This window comes from Dermacentor silvarum, chromosome 2 (assembly GCF_013339745.2).
Source record: "Dermacentor silvarum isolate Dsil-2018 chromosome 2, BIME_Dsil_1.4, whole genome shotgun sequence".
Lineage (NCBI taxonomy): Eukaryota > Metazoa > Arthropoda > Arachnida > Ixodida > Ixodidae > Dermacentor > Dermacentor silvarum.
The window spans coordinates 223,580,643-223,599,174 of NC_051155.1; the positions used below are offsets into that span (position 1 = coordinate 223,580,643).

General features: G+C 45.3%; 1 protein-coding gene across 1 annotated transcript in view; it reads left to right on the forward strand.

The window, feature by feature from the left end:
• Window positions 1-18,532, forward strand: part of LOC119442732 (gamma-tubulin complex component 3 homolog) — a 48,928-nt gene that overhangs the window by 25,441 nt on the left and 4,955 nt on the right. The window contains exons 17-22 of the mRNA XM_037707724.2: window positions 93-161; window positions 1,315-1,456; window positions 6,397-6,485; window positions 8,936-9,067; window positions 12,753-12,896; window positions 17,272-17,426. Of these exons, the coding sequence (XP_037563652.1) occupies window positions 93-161; window positions 1,315-1,456; window positions 6,397-6,485; window positions 8,936-9,067; window positions 12,753-12,896; window positions 17,272-17,426 (731 nt within the window). The remainder of the gene's footprint in view (window positions 1-92; window positions 162-1,314; window positions 1,457-6,396; window positions 6,486-8,935; window positions 9,068-12,752; window positions 12,897-17,271; window positions 17,427-18,532) is intronic.

Here is an 18,532-nt window from a genome sequence, read left to right on the forward strand (position 1 = left end):
GAAAAAAAATGCTCTGACAATGTGCCTGAAATCTGTCACCTGCTTGCTCTAAGAACAAGCCAACCATCTTCATGTTATCGACATTTTTACAGATAAACCCGGGTGACACTGGCTGGGATGTGTTCAGCCTGTTCTACCGCGTCGATGGACCCATCGGCATGGTAAGAGGCGAAGCTACTCGTGAGGATGGATGAGCAAAAATCGATGGTGGTCTGACCATAAAGCTTCTGCCTGAGCTCTCTGTGATGTCTCAGCATCTGCTCAGGGTTACTTAATGGCATATGAAAAAAAAAAATAGTTAAGCCTTGATGTAATGAAGTTGGTAAAGTCAGCACTTTGGTATACTGAAATTTTGTTGTATTAAAAGTCGACCTTTAATGGAAATAAGCTTAGTCCCGAACAGATTCTTTTCACACGGGTGGGGCCGTGAAATCAAGAAAAACGAATTTCAGTGAGATAAAAAAAAAGCTGATTTTGTTGAGTGTCAGAGTCAGTGACCAATGGTATGGTTTCGGGCAATGTTGACATTATCTTCACATCAGCAGCACTGACAGGGAAGACAACTTCAGTTGTCAGATTTCAGAACAGAGTTTCGCTTTTTTTGCCGAGCTGTTTCAGAACTGCCGTGCACCGATGTAAAGATATCCTGCATGTTCTAACGGTCACAGTTCTTATCTGCAGAGTGTTAACATCCTTTGGTCGAGATCATTTGCCAGCGGCCGCGCAGGCAGTCAAGTTTTTATGATAAGACTGCTGGGAGTCGACATCGGCATCCTGCTAGGGCTAGCCACTAGGGTTAACGTTTTCTTTTATATCTCTAGAAATTTTTTCATAGAAAGCTGATATTTGCTGAAATATTGCACAGGTCCTTTCAGTAAAAAATGTTTATTCTGAAAAAAAATTTTTTTAATGTGTGAAGCAGCAATGACGCTTTTATGTAACACTTTTTTTTTTCTACAAAATATTTGTTTAGATATTTTTTTTTCAATTTATTTTTATGAAATGTTGTGTGAGACTAGTACTGTCAGAAAGAGCATTTTTCCTCTTCAATTTGATGTTATATACATTAGTATCAAGCATGCCCTTTGAGAAAGAAAAAAAAAAGTATTTATACTAGGGGGACTGCCCAGAAACTGCTGCTTTTCCCATGGCAAGAAAGTGTTAAAGGGTTACCAGAGTGGTGGACATGGACATAGATGGTTATGTAACTTGCGTTACTGTCAGCTAACTCAGTGAAGTTCACTGCCTATAATGAACATATTGCAATTTAACGGCCAGCTAGGCTTCCTGCTTAGTGAGCATTTGTGCGTGCAGGTATTCACGCCATACTGCATGTCAGTGTACCTGCGACTCTTCAACCACATGTGGAGGACCAAGCACATGGAGTATGTGGCCACGGCAGCTTGGATGCAGCAGACCATCAATCTGAAGGCCAAGAACCGCCAATATGCTACTGGTGCGTGGCTCTTGTATCTTCTTAGACCACAGCTCTTGGTAAATCTTGAATTTTCTTGTTTTGCTGCGTGTTTTCTTGACTCGTCTTTCTACTTGTGTTGAAGGAAGCATGAGGCAAGGGAGCATCAGCATGTTTTTGGAGGTTAACACTTCACTGTAGATTTATCTGATATTTGTGTATGAAGTGTATGAGGTGTATGTATGAGGTGTACGAGGTGTTCGAGCACATAGACAGAAGGCCATCAGTTACATTTAAAGGAACTCTAAATGTTGATATTTGCGAGCTTTATCATAGAGATATCGTCTACCGTTACTGGGTGCCACGACTGCATGTCAAACACCTAGTAATCCCATTGATTATTAATTACTAGCAGCACTGATGAGTAAAGAGCCTGGTACGGAACAATTATGCTCCCTATGCATGGCAATGAAGAACTTGTTCAATGTGTTAGACATAAAAATGGTGATGGGCTTTACAAACTTGGTTATGGTGGCTTTGGAAGTAGCTTTGCCCTTTAGCAAGCCATTTGTTGGCCAGTACTACTAGAACAGGCACTGCCATCTTGTGAGAATTGCGAGTCACATTGTTCTCCACTAGAGTGTACTAGAATGTGGTCGAGTGAGACGAGCGGCTGGGGCGGCGCATGCTTTGCAGTGAGGCGCGCGATGTGGAAAAATATTGGGGCGGCGCTGCGGTCGAAGTGGATTGGGCCGCTTCAAGGTCGCGCCGTTGGAAACTGCTGGCGATACTGCTCGGCAGGGTCATTCGTACTACTTCGCGCACTGGTGTTTGCGTTCAGACCGATCAAATGGGGTTCATAAATGCATATGACATGTATTTATGCCTTAAGAATAAATTGCTTTCCTTTCTCTTCTTTATTTATTTTTTATTATTTTCTAATGCCGCTCGGTGATTGCGCGTGCATTGCGGCCGCAGTGTCGGCTTTCATTCTACTATATTATTGTACGGTTCCCTTTGGAGAAAAAAAATATTTTTCTCGTTCTTCAAGCAGCATGTATCTCTCGTGTGTATTGTTGCGCATATAGTTTTCTATCAGTAGGTCTTGTGAAAAGCAAACGAAGCAATTGTAACATATGTAACCTTCCTGCTTGCCGCTTCAAACAAGTAAAGCATATCTTCCCCATCGCACGCCTTGTACTTAGATTTACGGGACTCATTGGTATAGATTAAAAAAAAGTAAACTGCAGTGCAACATTCCAATCAAGTTTCCACCTTTCTCGCGTAACGGAATGTAGAGTAATTGGTACGGGGTCAAATTTATTGCAGTCGGACCTCGCATGCCGAAAACGGTTTTAGTTAGCCATTCTATATGCTAATCTTTGGCCGTAAGCCGTACGTGGAATTTTTTTTCCATTCGATACTTCAAAAAATAAAAAAAGAAAGAAAGCCTGCGCGGTAGCCTAATTAGTGCCTATATCGTGGATACGGCGTTGCGCTGCTAATTTGGGAGCTCGCGGTCTCAATCCAGGTCGTGGAATTCAATGGAAACGAAATGGAAAAAGACTCGTGTGCTTCTATTTAGGTTCGCGTTGAAGAACCCCAGGTGGCAAAAACTAAACCGGATGCCTCATAATCATATTGTGGTTTTGCCACGTAAAACCCAAGAATTTGCTTATATTAAAAAAAAAAAGAAAACGAAAAAAGCAGGTGGCTGCGTTCTTCGGCTTATTTCTGGGGGTGTAAACAACATAAATTATTCTCGAGCCTGATTTCCCAGAAAAACATGTTACGCTGATCACCCTATATTTCATGTGTAAATGTAATGCTGTTCCCAAATGTATGACCGCTCAACTCAGCAGCTTGTATATTATAAACGGCTGTGTTCAGTTATCCCGTGCACTATCATGACGACCATAATGAAACAAAGGAATGGCATGTCTCACATACACGTAGATATATGTGCAGATCTGTTGCGTTCGTTGAAGAAGATAAGTGTGGTACCACGTGGGGCGCTCAGTTTTAATGGGCTGCAAACATGGTGAGACTGGACCTCCCGTCCGTTAATTCTCTCAGGAACTGCGCCCCTGCGCAACAGCCACGACTCTCCGGCAGCAAAATCATTTGGAATAACATTCCTCACTTGCATGCAGTCACTCACCTTTGAGATTTCAATAGTGCTGGCATGCGTTACATTCGAACGGAAATGACTATTCGGCGTCGTAGTATGTCAATAACACACACGCGCACACACACACGCACACACACACGCACACACGCGCGCGCGCGCGTTTTGCCTGCTATGAATATTATTTCTAGGAATGAGAGTTTTATTTCTAATATTCACTAATAAGTGTGTTTGTTACTGCAAACACGTGCGCTTATTCCGGCCGGGAGTTTCATTTTTTAAATTATTGCATTTATAATATTTGTTATTTTCCCCCTACATATATATATATATATATATTCTATGTACCCTTTGATTTAATTACCTAGAAATACATTGATCATTCTTCGCGCCACGCAGTTAATAAACCTGGTTTATTTCGCTCTAATATTGTTTTCTTCGATTATTGTCCCTGATCAATATCCACCAACAAGAAGCGCGTGTAAAATGAGACGATATCAATAATAAAATTTTCTTACGTAGCTTCATGTTGCACAGATACCAGTTACTTTTGGAAGACAGTGGCAAAAACAGCAGTTCACCTGGCTAAAACTACACTTGGTACATGCCGTAAGGGGTCATGGGCGCACCGAAGCAACTAAAACATTAAAAAAATGTACTTCACAGAGGTTCCGCGAGAAAAACTGGGCGTCCACCAGCGTCCGCGTAGCGAACGCGCGCTCGCTAGCAGACGACGCGCTTGACAACGACAGCAAAATTGAAGATGTCGCGTTGTATAATCCGTGCCTCAAATATATATGTTTGGCAAAATGGTGTAAACATACATTTACAGATGAAATAAAGCACTATTTTAAGAGCGTACTATGCGCAATCGGCCTCGGCACTCGCAACGAAAGTACGTTGATTATGCCGCGGAGCGCGTCTTCGCCCCAATCCAGTTCGCTCGCAGCGCTCTCGCACTATTTTTCCACACGCGGTGCCTCAGCGCCAGAGCGCCGTTCGGCCCACTCGACCATTGTCTAGTACACTCTATTCTCCACTCTTTGAGAGCTCTGAAAGTGGTGAGATTCAGTGTGAACACATTTTACTGCACCGGTCAATAAGGTAACTTCATTAACAGCATGTGTTAAGCCATCTTCAAGTACTATAGTAATTATAATATAAAAGCTCGATGATACGAATCTCACGGGGTCACGAAAAATATTCGTATTAGCCGAAATTCGTATCATCGAAACACAATTAAAACTACTGTCGAATCTCGATAATTCGAACTCGAAGGGGCCCGAAAATTTGTTCAAATTAAAAGGACGTATTTTTGAAGTATTCGTGCACGATAGCACGATGCACGAACGGTGCGAGTCGTGAAATATCGCGGCGCGCAAGCGCATAGCAAGCGCGGGCCACGAAACTGCCCATGCCGGCTAACGGTCGCTTCCCGATAAGGACAGAAAACGAAGCTTCAGGGAGCGAGCGGGCGGCGCCGGCACACGGGTGCGCGCGGAGACCGTCGAAGGTGAGGGAGGAGGGCGGCAGGGAAGCGGATTTGGCCGCGTCAACTCCGCCGCTTCGGTGGCTCCCCTCGCCCTCCCTCTCAACTCTCTCGTAGCTCTCTCACCTTCGACTGCGTGCGCACATCTCCGTGCGCGCCCGCCGCCGTGCTGGCGCCAGCTTATTTTAGCCGCCCCCTGAAGTTTCGTTTTCTGCCGTTATCGGGAAGCGAGCGTTTGCGGGCGTGGCAGTTTCGTTGGCCCGACTGTGCCTCCGCCGCTGCTTCCCTCTGCGCTGCTGCCGCAGCGTGCAAGGTCAGCACGTGACTAGAAAATAGAGGAGAAGGGTTCACTGCCATTTTATCCGCGTGGCTGAGACGTCGGCACTAGTGTGTGCTAGAATCCGGTTGTCTAGAACACTCTAGTCGGCACGTACACGCTTGTTCCGGCGCGATGCAGAAACGGCGACCTTGCAATTTGAGAGAGAAGGAAATTTCCACCGCGGGTTCTTTTTTTTTTTTTTTTTTTTTCCCCGTTCCTTCGCGCGCGGCATTGAGGGGTCTCTCCTGAGCTTTTGCTCTATGGCGCTGTCGGAGCAATGCCGGTCGGAGGCGCCGCCGCGTGATTTGGCGCGCTGCTAAGAGCATTGTCGGTGTGCGGTATGTTCGAAATAAGCGTGTTCGAATTCGCTTGCTTCGCGTTGACGTTGAACGAAAGCACGTTTTTCATGATAGTCTCGCTGTACAACAATTGTGCTCAGTGTTGACGTTGCGAGGCCTAGCTCCTTAGCCAACTCCGTCCTCTTCCTCTTGGGATCCTCATCGACCTTTCGAAGAATGTCTAATTTCTCTTTAAAGGAGAGTGCTTTCCGCTTGCGAGACATAGCTCGCTGCGACTAGGCAAAATGGCGCAAACACGAAGAACGCGGCCCGAAACGCAGCAGCCACTCCATCTGACGGCTCGCAGAAAAGGAGGAAAAGTACAAAAGCACCAAAAGCGCCACCGCTTCAAACTCTTCGCGCCCATTCGCGGAGTCCGCGCTGTCCGGCGCCGCGCCTCCGCACCAAAAGAGAAGGAGAGAAAGCGCGTGACTGCGCGCTGTTCTCTTTCGCGGTCGTCGGTGGGGCGGCGTTTATTCATATCAACCGACGCAGGCTGAAAATCAATTCGTAACAACCGTTCTCTAGCATATTGCGAAGTAATGGGGCTCGGCCAGGACCACAGAAAAATTCGTATCATCCGGAAATTTGTATGAGCCGTGATCGTATCATCGAGCTTTTACTGTATTTACTTGAAGAATATGCTAATAGGGTGTTCCCTCTAACAGTGAATGACCGTGTGCACCATGTTTGCATCTTCATTTGCAGAGAGCCGATGCATGCTTCACCAGTGCCACATTCTGCTGTCGGAGATGATTCATTTCATGCAACAGGTCCAGTACTACATGGTTTTTGAGGTAAGCATAGCATTGCTGCTTGCTAACCGAAGAGTGTGACTTCATTCCACAAAATTTCAGTATGCCATATGTGCCTGAATGAACCACATAGCCACATAGTGCCGTATATGCCTGAATAAGCTACTGGCATTGGTTTCCAAATTTTATTGCATATGGACACTCCAGGTGCATTTCTGCCGTCGCCGTAATGTTCCATACAAAGTCGAAGGGTGATAGCATTGTCGCCACGCGCCGTATGCTTTATGTGTGAGGGAAAGCGTGCAAGGGTGAGCCTACGATGGCCGCTCAATCTTGCACGCGCAAGGGAGGAAAGCATGGAGGAAGCATGCCCTCTTCCGTAGCGCGCAAGGCACCAGTGGGAGGGTGGAGGAGCATTATCCTCTGGGGCTGCTGCGTTTGGCATGGGCCTTATCTTAAAAGCGATCTGCGATGAGGACAGAGTGCGCCGAGTGCTGATAGCTTCATGTGCGCTGTGCTTTCGGCGTTTAGTTCGTGTTGAAGCGAGAGGCAGCATGATGCTCAATTTGCTCGCTGCTGCTACTGCGCTTCCTCACTCCAGCATTTTGACAGCGAGTTTCCGCGGTCATCGAGTTTATGTTCATCGGTCATTTGTTCATGTTTGCTTGTGCGTGCATGACACCATGCTTGTTAATTTAGTTAGTAAGTGAATTCTTACAAGTTTATACAGCCATCAAAAATACTATCCTTACTTCGTATAGCTGTCTACTAATTTGCTATCGCAATCAATGCTTTGCGTTTCAGGCGAAACTGCGACTTTTTTAGATAGTTTGTACTTCTTCTGGGGGGGGGGGGGGGGGGGGGGGGCTCGTGTTTTATTCAATGGTGCGAGTACTGTGATTAGCTGGTCCACAGAGAGCAGATAATTATTATTATGGTAGAATGAGCAACCAGTGTCAAACTAGTTTATGCAGTCAGATGCCCCAGTACTACCTGAACGAGCACCTTGTGCAAGATATTGCGTAAAATTAAGTTAGAGCCTGTGTTCTTAATCTTAGAATAGTTTTGCAGATTTTTCCTCTAGTGGAGTCTGAATTTAAAACCATCTTGAACACTCCTCAAAAGTGTTTGTCCCAGGAGGAATTACCTGAGAAGCACATAGGACACCCAACATAGTTGTTTAGTCCTTGGTACATCATGATGATAAAAATGTATTTATTGAAGAATGGCTCGAAGGCCTATTATGTGGAATAGGAAGGGTAGAGGGGAGGAGTATTCAGAGCCGTCCAAGAAGTTGCACGTCCTTAGCGAAACCCAAGAGCGAGTCCAGAATGGCCCTGTCAGAATTCGCTAATCCAGTTGCCGGCCTAATCCACTCCTCGTAGGACGACACTTCCACCGCCCTCAGATGATGGTCCCGCTGCTTAGTGTAGCGCTGGCACTCCCAAAACAAATTGGCTGCGGATGGTCGCATGGCCACGCCGCAGTCGGGGCACTTGTGCGGCTACTGGGGTGCTTCTTGGTCCTCGGAGGCTGTCGAGGGGCCAGGGAAAGGACATATCAACTTTACCCCAACTGTCATCGGAAATTACACCTTGGGATGACATTGCTGTCGTCGACACTACGCCAACTCCCCGAACCATGGACGCACAACATGCGCACCGTTGGGCAGCATTTGCTGCGCGTCACGCGCAGTCTGGGAGACGCACCACCAGTCCAAGAACAAGTGTACACTAACACAGCTTTGGACCCACGCACCAGTGAGGGAGCAGTCGCCTACCATGTAGTCTGTTCTTGTGCGACACATTCTACCTTGGTACATAAAAATTAACTTTTTGCAGTACTCATGTGTCGGGCCCTTACTGACACTAAAAAATATTGGTTCCAGTCATGGCTCGGGACGCATCCAACAAGCGCATGCTAGCATGCACTGTTTCTGGCGCATTTCGATAACTTTTTTTAGCACTTTATAATTGCGCTTCACAACATCTGCGTATGAGGGCAACAGTTTATAGCGGCATGCTTGAAGGTATTTGTATGTGCCTTTTGTGGCACAGACCATCGAGGATGGTGGCTTTTTCTACACATGCACCTCATGAATGGAAAATGTGGCGAGTTGGTAAATATGGTGATTTTAGTTCTGATGAGGGATGTATTTCACCTTTAGATGACCACCAAATACTCAGGTAAGAGCGCGAGAATAATATACTTATGTAGACCTTAGAGAAAACAGTTCTTGTAGCGACCATCTACTACGTAATGCTGGCTGGAGATTGTGCACTGTGTGAGAGGGCTCAGGAGTAAAGACATTAGACATTTTTTTTGGAAATATTTCAGTTAAAATACGTGTTTGCTCATATGAGAGCTATTTCTGCGTGGCGTCCAAAAAACACAAACTAGTAGTTTCGCACTTGCACCACTCCAAAGCAGGTAAATGCTCATGACGACAAAGGGTTAAGACAATCATTGAGTGATGTGAATTGTGAATGCAGGTGATAGAGTGTGCATGGGCCGAGCTGGAATCGCGTGTGGAACAGGCACAGGACTTGGACCAAGTCATCCATGCTCATGATGACTTCTTGGCGGCCCTGATGACAAGGGCCCTGCTTGAGCCGGAGTCACGGGTGAGTGCTCCTGTCTTGTAAGTAGCACGCCAGATGATCAGCCAGGCTAACATCTGTGGCATATCTTTAAAGCTTGTATCTCTCTCTGTCTTGTAAGCAATACAGTTTCAGGCAGGACAAGACTGCCACTGTTACAGTAGAAAAAAATGTCCCAAAGCTTCGTTTTCAGTGGGAACCTATGTTTTTTTTTCAAGATATGCCAATGAACACTTGTGTACTTTCCATTGAGGCACACATACAGTAAGAAGGTTAGGTTTGCAGCCCTAGAATAAACACTGTGGAAAAGCCACAACACTGAAGTCCTGGCCAAGGTCACAGCTAGTGAGATCCAACTGTGCCTTATAACATTCTTTGGCCTTCACTGCAGCCGCAGAGTCAATGTGCATCTGTGCCTAGTTGCCACTATGAACCCGAATTAACACGCAGATCTTCGTGAATGAGGATGTTGGTGGTGATGTCGACAACTGGACGACGTAAGCTCGCTCGCGATACTTTGTGCTTCGGATCAAACGTACGCAAATTACACAACATACTAGGTGACAAGGTAATGTTTGAGACTGCTGCTATTGCTGTCAAGCTGATGTGTAGGCATATGCTTTTTTTCTTATAATTACTTGTTTGTGGGTTTTTGGTCATGATGAACATCTTGTAATGCAAAAGGATGAGGGAGCGAGCTCTCTTTTTTTTTTGAGACCCAGGTTGCTGCTGTCGGTCATTTCTCGACATCCTCTGCAACTTTTACATTGACACATTATGGATTAAGATTAATTAAACTTAAATAATTTGTGCACATTGAAAAATACACTCGGGGCTTGCATGGACAACGCCCATCGACATGCAGTGAGCTCTGTTTACGTAAAACTTTTCATTTTTTAATCTGTTAACTATGTTCACCTTTAATTGCATGTGTGACAGTAGCTCAATGCCTATGGTGTTCTGCTGTGGTAGCCACATCCTTATATGGAAGAATGCAAGAACGCTCAGGTGCTGTGGTTGGGTGAAACATTCGAAATTATTCAAGAACCCTCATCTATGGCATCTTGCATGACCTTTGTGCTGCTTTGGGAATTACGCAGTGAAATTTTTGACTGCTTGAAGAGCCTAGTTTCAGATAGTGTAGGTGTAAAGCAGCTTTCTTGTAAAGGTTTTCATTGAAATACAGTGGCTGTGTCACAAAAAGCTTATCAAAATAAACAATTTTGATACCAAAACTGGAAAGAAAAAAACAAAAAAAAACACCATTACTGCTCACTGGAAATGATGCAGTACCCAGAAAGTTGAGAACCAGCTTGGCATGACCTATGGTGCGCTGAAAATCTCGGAAACCATTGTCTGTGATTTGCGTCGTATTCGCTAAACAGCAGGTGCAGACATCATCCACTTAGGTGCTTTGATAAAGTGATTTGCTTTGGCTAACAAAAAAAAAAAGTGGACAATTACCCAGCTGTGCAGCTTAGCCAAAATTGATTCAGTGATGTATGCTACTGATTTATACAGTAAAACCCCGGTGATAGGAACCCGGCTGGTACGAATTTCGGTGTGATACGAATTTGTAACATTCCCCGGCTGAAATACATTATTCACAATACGAAAAAAATCGGCTGTTCCGAACGTGTTGCCACGCCGCTACGGATCATACGAACGCGCGAGCAACAGCGGCGGCGGCCGAGCCAGCGGGGCCACCGGCACAGCGGGATCTGGGCGGGATCCATAGTCGCCAAGCAACCGACTACGTCACGCGGCTGCGCAATCTCTCATTGGTCCCCACGTCGAGCGGACTGGACCACATCACAGCCTAGCCGATGCTTAGCGAGAAAGTAGACGAGGATCGCTGCTGCAACGACGACCAAGGCGCAGCCCCGACGGTCAAAGCGCTCCCTGTACTCGACGTGCTCAGGCATTCAGTGGCGTGCGAAAAGATTCCCAAGATCACGTGCGCGCACTTATACGCCTTTCAGAAGGCGATCGTTGACGATTTGGACAAGAAGAAAACGTCCCGTTGATACGTTTTTCAAGGGACCGCGAAAAAGAAGAGAGAAAAAAAAAGCCTCAGTTTCGCCCGAAAGGTGAGCGAATTGACCTTTGCGCTGTCTCTCGCTTCAATGCGAACTAAACGTCGAAGGCACAGCTCATACGAAGCTACTGGCACTAGGCGCACTTTGTCAACATCGCAGATCATTTTGACGATAAGGTCCACGTGGGTGCGTCGTATCTGCAATGTGCCAGTCGCTTGTTGAAACGCATCGGTCGCTTGTTGCAATGTGCAAGCTGGCTGCACCGCTAAATTTACGTGACCGCCACATTCAAACGCAACGTAACATGCTGGTACATTATAGATTGGCGAAGTATCACGGGGAACACCCGGTTGTTCGAACGCGAAAGCATCTGCGATGGTTAATTCGAACATACCGCACACCGACAATGCTCTCAGCAACGCGCCAAATCACGTGGCGGCTCCGACCACCCCTCAACACCGCGCGGAGAAAAAAAATAAAAGAACTGCGGCGTCATGCCAAGGTCGCCGTTTCTGCATGGCGCTGGAACACGCGTGTACGTGCCGACGTCTCAGCCAACGCTGCGGCTGCAGCGCAGAGGGAAGCAACGGCGGAGGCCCAGTTCGGCCAACGCTCGCTTCAACAGCACAAAACGAAACTTCAGGGAGCGGGCTAAGCGGCACCGGAGCAGCGGATGCGCACGGAGACAGTCGAAGGTGAGGGGGCTACGAGGGTGTTGAGAGGAAGGGCGAGGGGAGCCACCGAAGCGACAGAGTTGCCTAGACCAAATCCGCTTCCCTGCCGCCCTCCTCCCTCACCTGCGACGGTCCCCGCGTGCTCCCCATCGCCGTGTCGCCTCTTCCTCTTCACGACCACAATCTCTCTCTCTCGCCGTGCCTGCGCCGCCCGCTCCCTGAAGTATCGTTTTCTGCCGTTATCGCAAAGCGAGCGCGGGCAGTTTCGTGGCCCTCGCTCGATATGTGCTTGCGCGCCGCGATATTTCACGAATCGCACCGTTCGTACGTCGTGCTATGGTGCACGAATATTTCAAAAATAAGTCCTTTTAATTCGAACAAATATTTGGGCCCCTTTGAGTTAGAATTATCGAGATTCGACTATACATGGAAGTCAATGGCATTTAGGTCGGGACCGCGAAAACGTGACGTAGCAGCCGGGAAAACGCAGCAGCGAGGAAGGTATCAATGGGATTCCACTATTAGAAATCTTTTCAGGTAAAAATAAATTCATTTTTCTTGATATTATGTATGTTTTGATGATACGAATTTCGGGTGATACGAATATTTCACGCGACCCCGCGAGATTCGTATCACCGAGGTTTTACTGTAACCAGTTTAGCAACAAAGTGAGATTTCACTGCAGTTCGTTTCTGGGCAACTTGTATGTTGTTACGTCATAGTAGTGGTGCAAAACCAGACAGTTCCAGAACTGTGAGTTATGAATCTAACTCTTTATTGGGTGAACTTCTGCCTAGAAATACTAGCAACACTCAAAGCACGACGATAGTGGCAAGCACAGTTGTTGGTTGTCGAAATCTGAACTCACGCAACGTTAATAGACAAGACTCCTTCGTTACAGAATCGCTGTCAAAAAGCAAAACAATGTATGCGTGATAGTAATTGGTGATGAGGCCAACAGCTCTTGCAAAAGTCTTGTGTTCTTCCCACTTTCAGGATATTCTTTCCCAGCTTCGTTCCATCTTTGACCAAGTGCTTCGCTTCAAAGAGGTGCAGGGTGAGCTGCTTTCCCAGCTGACCAGTGGCACCAGCAGCCTGCGGGCCCAGGCCTCTCTCAGAATGATCTCCGACTCCTACCAGGTTTGCTCATTCAACCCACTTTCGTTGCATGCGCATTGCAGAAAAAATAAATCATCAGCTTTGTGCTGGTAATTGAATACGAAGATTACTATACTATAAAATACTAAAATATATATATATATATATATATATATATATATATATATAAAATACTATACGTATTTACTCGTTATTTTTTTTGCCATAAAAATTTGAAAAATATTAGATGCGCGTTAGATTTAAGTACGAAGCCAGAACTGCAGTACAACAAATGTCAGAATTTTCAAACTCTTTAGGGACTGCAAAAACGTTTGAAAATTCAGGCAGTCTGAATACACAAAGGCATGCGTAAAATGCCATTTTATATGTACTTCTCGGATGGAGAGGATGCCAATGCATCATTGAGGTGACTCCGAAAACAGCTGTTGATTAAAAAAAACAATAACAAGGAGAAAGAGCAATGAAAAACAATACGAAATGAGAAAGAAATGTTGACAGCATGTGCTGGCAAAGTAGCCAGTGCATCTTCAACTGGGGTTTTCAACGCGCGTTAGAACGCTTTACTGCCCTAGTAGCTTGAAGAACTGATAGATTTGCTATTGTGCTTGCACACAATAATGTCTACTTGAATTTACGCTAGTGTGATGCCATCACTGTATGCAGATGACAACTTACTAATCAGTGTGTAAGCAGTGCAGGTGCTTGCTTTTCATTTTTGGTGTCCGAGTTTGAATCCGCCCACATGTGACGAACGATTTCATATTTGGTTAATTCCACCCAGAAGTTGAGCTTGTTTTCAGTGTCGATGAATCGTTCAAATGCTATTTTGGTGGAGACACTTGTGGCTTGCAGATCGGTCGACAGTCAGTACTGCATAATGCATTTCGAGGACATCGACGAGGATGACGAAGGTGGAGTTGACGCTATTGCTGACAACATGAATCCATTCATGGCACCAAACGTCAGGAAGCTTGGCAACAAACTTTAAAGCACCTAGGCCAAGGATTGCGGAGCACAACGGTCAAAACAAAACAACTATACACCAAAAGCACCAAACACCATATGGCCAAATGGCTACAGCTGTCAGTGAATCTGCATGCGAGAGCATGGGTTCGAGGCTGCAGAATAATTAGAATGGTGGTTGTGTGGCTTCACTTAATGCTATTTCGAACCTGTGATAATGGCAGTAGGTCCAAATAAATTTGGACTACAATGAGTTTCAGCATCTGAATTATCAGACGTTGTTATATGTTGGCTCTTTGGGGCATCAGAAAAATCAGTCGTTGACTGTATTGGCAAGCTATCTTCAGTGGCATTGGTAAATATTTCTTTGATCCAATGGAGTCCACAAGTCACTGAAAGGGTGCTATTCTGGACACTGCCTATGAAACTCTGCCATTTTGTGGAATTTGGCATCTTGTCATCTCTGGCTGGCTCAAGGGCAGCCAGAGATTGGCCTGAGTGCAATAACTGGCTTGGATGCAATAAGTATTCTTTTTGCAAGGGAGAACAAGCTATCAGTACCCTCTCTTTTATCACAAAAGACTGACAAGTTAATATCGAGGAACTCCCATTTATAATTTATTGAAGTATGAAAATTGAAGTGCACGTTGCAATCAAAGGGGCATTGCATTAGAGTGTATAAGGTAGTTGCTGGTGCCTGCTGAAGAAGCCATCAGTGTGGCAGTTCAACCGGTACTGGAGCAGGGAGTGCTATGTGTATTTCTCTTGATTTGCAGCAGAAAGTTGGCTTCAGATGGCCTTGCACATTCTTCCCTTTACCATTTTTGTGCAAAGTGTCTCTTTAGAAACATACAAAATGCTGGATCAGTACATTTCTATAATGAAATCAATATGACAGAGTACAATATAAACTGCAAGAGCAAGAATTCACTTCAGAACATTGTGTGAAAAACATTATCAAGATTGGCTACAGCGCATCGTTTTTGTAGGAACTTTCCCAGTTCAAGGACTGCATTCAGCCTCAGGGCTAATTAAAAAGACACTTCTCTCACTGTGCAGCTTCACACGTAAAGCTTCCATAAGGAGCCATGCTTCACCTGATCTTCACCCAAGAGATGGGATGTGGGACGTATAGTGTAGACGACAGACACAGCGCTGCGTCTGTCATCTACACTATACGTCCCATCTTTCGTGCTGTTCTATTCCTTTCAACATGCACTAACCAGCCCAGGTGAGCACACTCCTGCAGTTGAGACTTTTTTTTAGATTTGGCTTATTTCACCACATCAGTACAGAACAGAACGTACTTAAATGGTGAGGATAGTGGCAAAAAAAGCTGCATTTTAGCAGCTTGACTAGCCCTACCACCCCTTACCCTTACGCATTTCCCCAAACAGGCCTCGAGCTATCACTTCAATATGCATATTAATCTCTCCTTTTAGTACTGTCCAGACCCGTTACAATGAATCTGCCTCTGTAGTAACGTAACAACAGTAGACACCATACTTTCAAATATAACAGACCAATGTTCTCTCTTAGTTTGGTCTGCATATATTATCAATGTGACAAATTCCGCTTTTAACAGACCAGGCTAAAGCGGACTATCGACTACAACAGACAGCTTATATGGCAAATTTTGTCTAGATGAAGTAAATATAACGTACTTTGCTGCAGCGATGTGTGCATGTGGTAGTGCACTGCACGCAACTATTCCGGCTGCTCGTGGAATTTGCAAAAATGCATTTTTCTTAAGGTATGAATACACAAGTGGCAAGCTTCTCACAAATGCTGCGCAACGTCTCACCAGCGGGGTGTTTTAGTGTCAACCATGTAAGTGACCGAACGCTGCCCACTGTTGTCGGCTTAGTGCCGAGCAAGTGCCGAGAGTGCCACTAGGCCTAACCAGCTTCGATAGGAAGCTGTAGCATACGGCGCTTCAAAAACAACCGCCGACGTTTGCAAAATGCACCATTATGAGAGTGCTTTACTTCTCATCGCATCATATCGCACAACAAAAGAAGATTAGCGGTGTGCAGGCTGCGAGGCGTGGCAAGTGGTCGAGCCGTCTCGCAAGAAGTGCAGTGGCAGCCAGACCCGAGCTCCGAGTTGAACTTGCCGCGAACCGCAGCTCTCGTTCATGCTACAGATTTGACAGTGTTCATCGCTTGCAGCGAAACGTATAATTAAGACGTCAGTTTATTCCACCAGCCAATGTATGTGTTGACAGCAGCGGCAACACGATCAGGCCAGGCGGCTGGCCAACTCCCCGCCGTTAATCTTGCCGTTACGTGGATGTATACTCTAGTGCATGAAAACTGTCATTTGTGAGCAACCAGCGTCCGGAAAACGATGGACAGGAAGATTCAGTGCCACGTGGCAGTACGATTACTGCGTAAACTTGTTACCGGTAGTTATTAATCTTAATTTCGATATTTTTATTTCTGCGATCGCCTACAGGTTAGACGACGGTATATGCAAAGTTCTGCCATTTTACAACATACCGTGACCTTAATTTTGGATAGAATGGATTTTGGATGTAATGGACCTTTTTTGTTGGATTGGAATATCATAGTTCGTTGTAACGAGCGTCGGCTGTAACTTGACAGATAATGATTGTCATTCTGAGCATGTGTGCGCTCAATAGGTATTGGGGCCCCCATACTTGTCAAGCAGACACAGGCACAGAGTGACAATCATTTCCTGTCATGTCACATCTCGCCCACGTGGTGGGAAGAAATTACGTGTACATTGCCATTCTGTATAGAGCATAGGTGCGCGAGTTGTGTCAACTCCGCTTGTCTGTGGTAAGGAGGAGTTAACCTTCAAGCTAATTAGTCATCACATGCATCACATTGCATGATAGTGGTTATTTCAACCTCTTAATGCTACTCATTTTTGGTGCTGGAAAATTGATAATTTTAAATCATTCTGAATGTTAAACTTATAAACGAATGTTGTGGTAATTCAAGCATGGAACGAATATGCTATAACTGCCTGAATTTAATGCTCCTAAGCTTCTCTGCACTACAAGGGGTGCCACGTAGGAAAGCTCCAGATTAACGGTGACCACCTCAGGTTCTTAATTGTGCACTAAAATTTATACTGCCCTTTAGAGAAGAAAAATTAACATCTAAGGAAAAAGAAGCCACAAGTAATGTTCTCAAGAAAGCCTCCAGTCAAGAAAAATCCGTATGCTTCTCATGTGTCTTGTGATGGCTGAAAGACTTTTGCTCTAGACTGCCATTTATAGTAGTATCCACATGAAAATCTGTGGACATGAGATGTTGACGCTGTCAGGTTGAAAAGAAAAAGAACATTAACCATCGGCATATGAAATATAATATATTTAAGTGAGCAGACGTCGAGCACCATCACTTGCAACTGAACAGATGAAACGCAGTTTTTGTAGACTAACATGAGTGGGGGTTGGCAGCGTCTGGTGCAGGACTTTCTGCTGAGCCTGTCCCGGCATGACGACACCAACCTTCAAGGATTGGGCTTCCGACTGGACTTCTCAGAGTTCTACAACAGGCAGAATGTACAGCTTCGGACCTCAATGACTTTCCACAGCCGTCGACAGTACCAAGGGTAGGCCTACTGTTTCTTTTACTCTGTTCAAGCACATCACTGCAGAGACGTCAAAAATTTTAAGAATGTGCCCATGTGTTTATAAAGGGACACCATAGAGGAATGTTAAGCTAGATTAGTGAATTACACCGCTGGAAAACTACAAACTTTGCTTTTACCATGATTGGAGTCTCTTGCAAGCCAGAAAAATTGGGCAAAAATTATTGGAGTGCGATTGTCAGTCAAGCGATATCTTTCCGGTAGACCTCTTTAGATAAGCTGTTGGGGACGATTATTGGTTGGCCCTGTTGGTTAATACTACGAAGTGTGTGGGTGTTGTCATGTTGCACTGCATCCTGGATTAAACTGCTTTACAAAACCACATTAAAACTATAGCAAGCACAAACTTCATGCACTAGTATCAGAAAAAAGACAAAAGCTCTACTAGCTGCTCATGATGTCCTGCGACTTGCGCAGTGTCTCCTCCAGGCTGGATAATAGTTTATCGATGAACAGGTATGCTGTTGCATTTTAAAAGAAGCATATACCCAGCCTATACTTGCAGGCAACTTTCTGTGGCAGCGAAGGGAAAGCTACGGAGGCAAAGCGCGCACAAGCGAGAGTGCTTCTGAAGAAAGTTCCATATTTTCATCCATCTTAGAACCCTCGGAGGGACAAATTTTTTAGCCCGATGCCACCTCTCCAGCGTTGATTTTTTTTTTTTTTGCAGGTTTAATATCTTCAGAGTGACCTATTTACTGCTATACATTTTAGTGACCATAAAGTGACAAAAAATATTTCCATAGGTAAACATGCATTGTTTATTCATGAATACAGATGGGCTTGCATAAATACTTATAATAAGAATATAAAAGTAGATACGCGGGAATATATATAAAATTCGGCACTCGGGCATCGAAGGAATCACCGCTCGACTCACTTGCAGAACAGCAACCGGCACTTTTTTCAAGTATGGGCAGTGGCAAGTGTAAGGGCTGTACGAAATTGCAGCGTGGGTGGTGTAGACAGGAGGAGGACAAAGCACACAATGTGACAAAACTGTGTGTGACCTGCTATACAGAGCTAGTGTGGCCATTTTCTTTACACTAGGTTCTCTTTAAAGACGA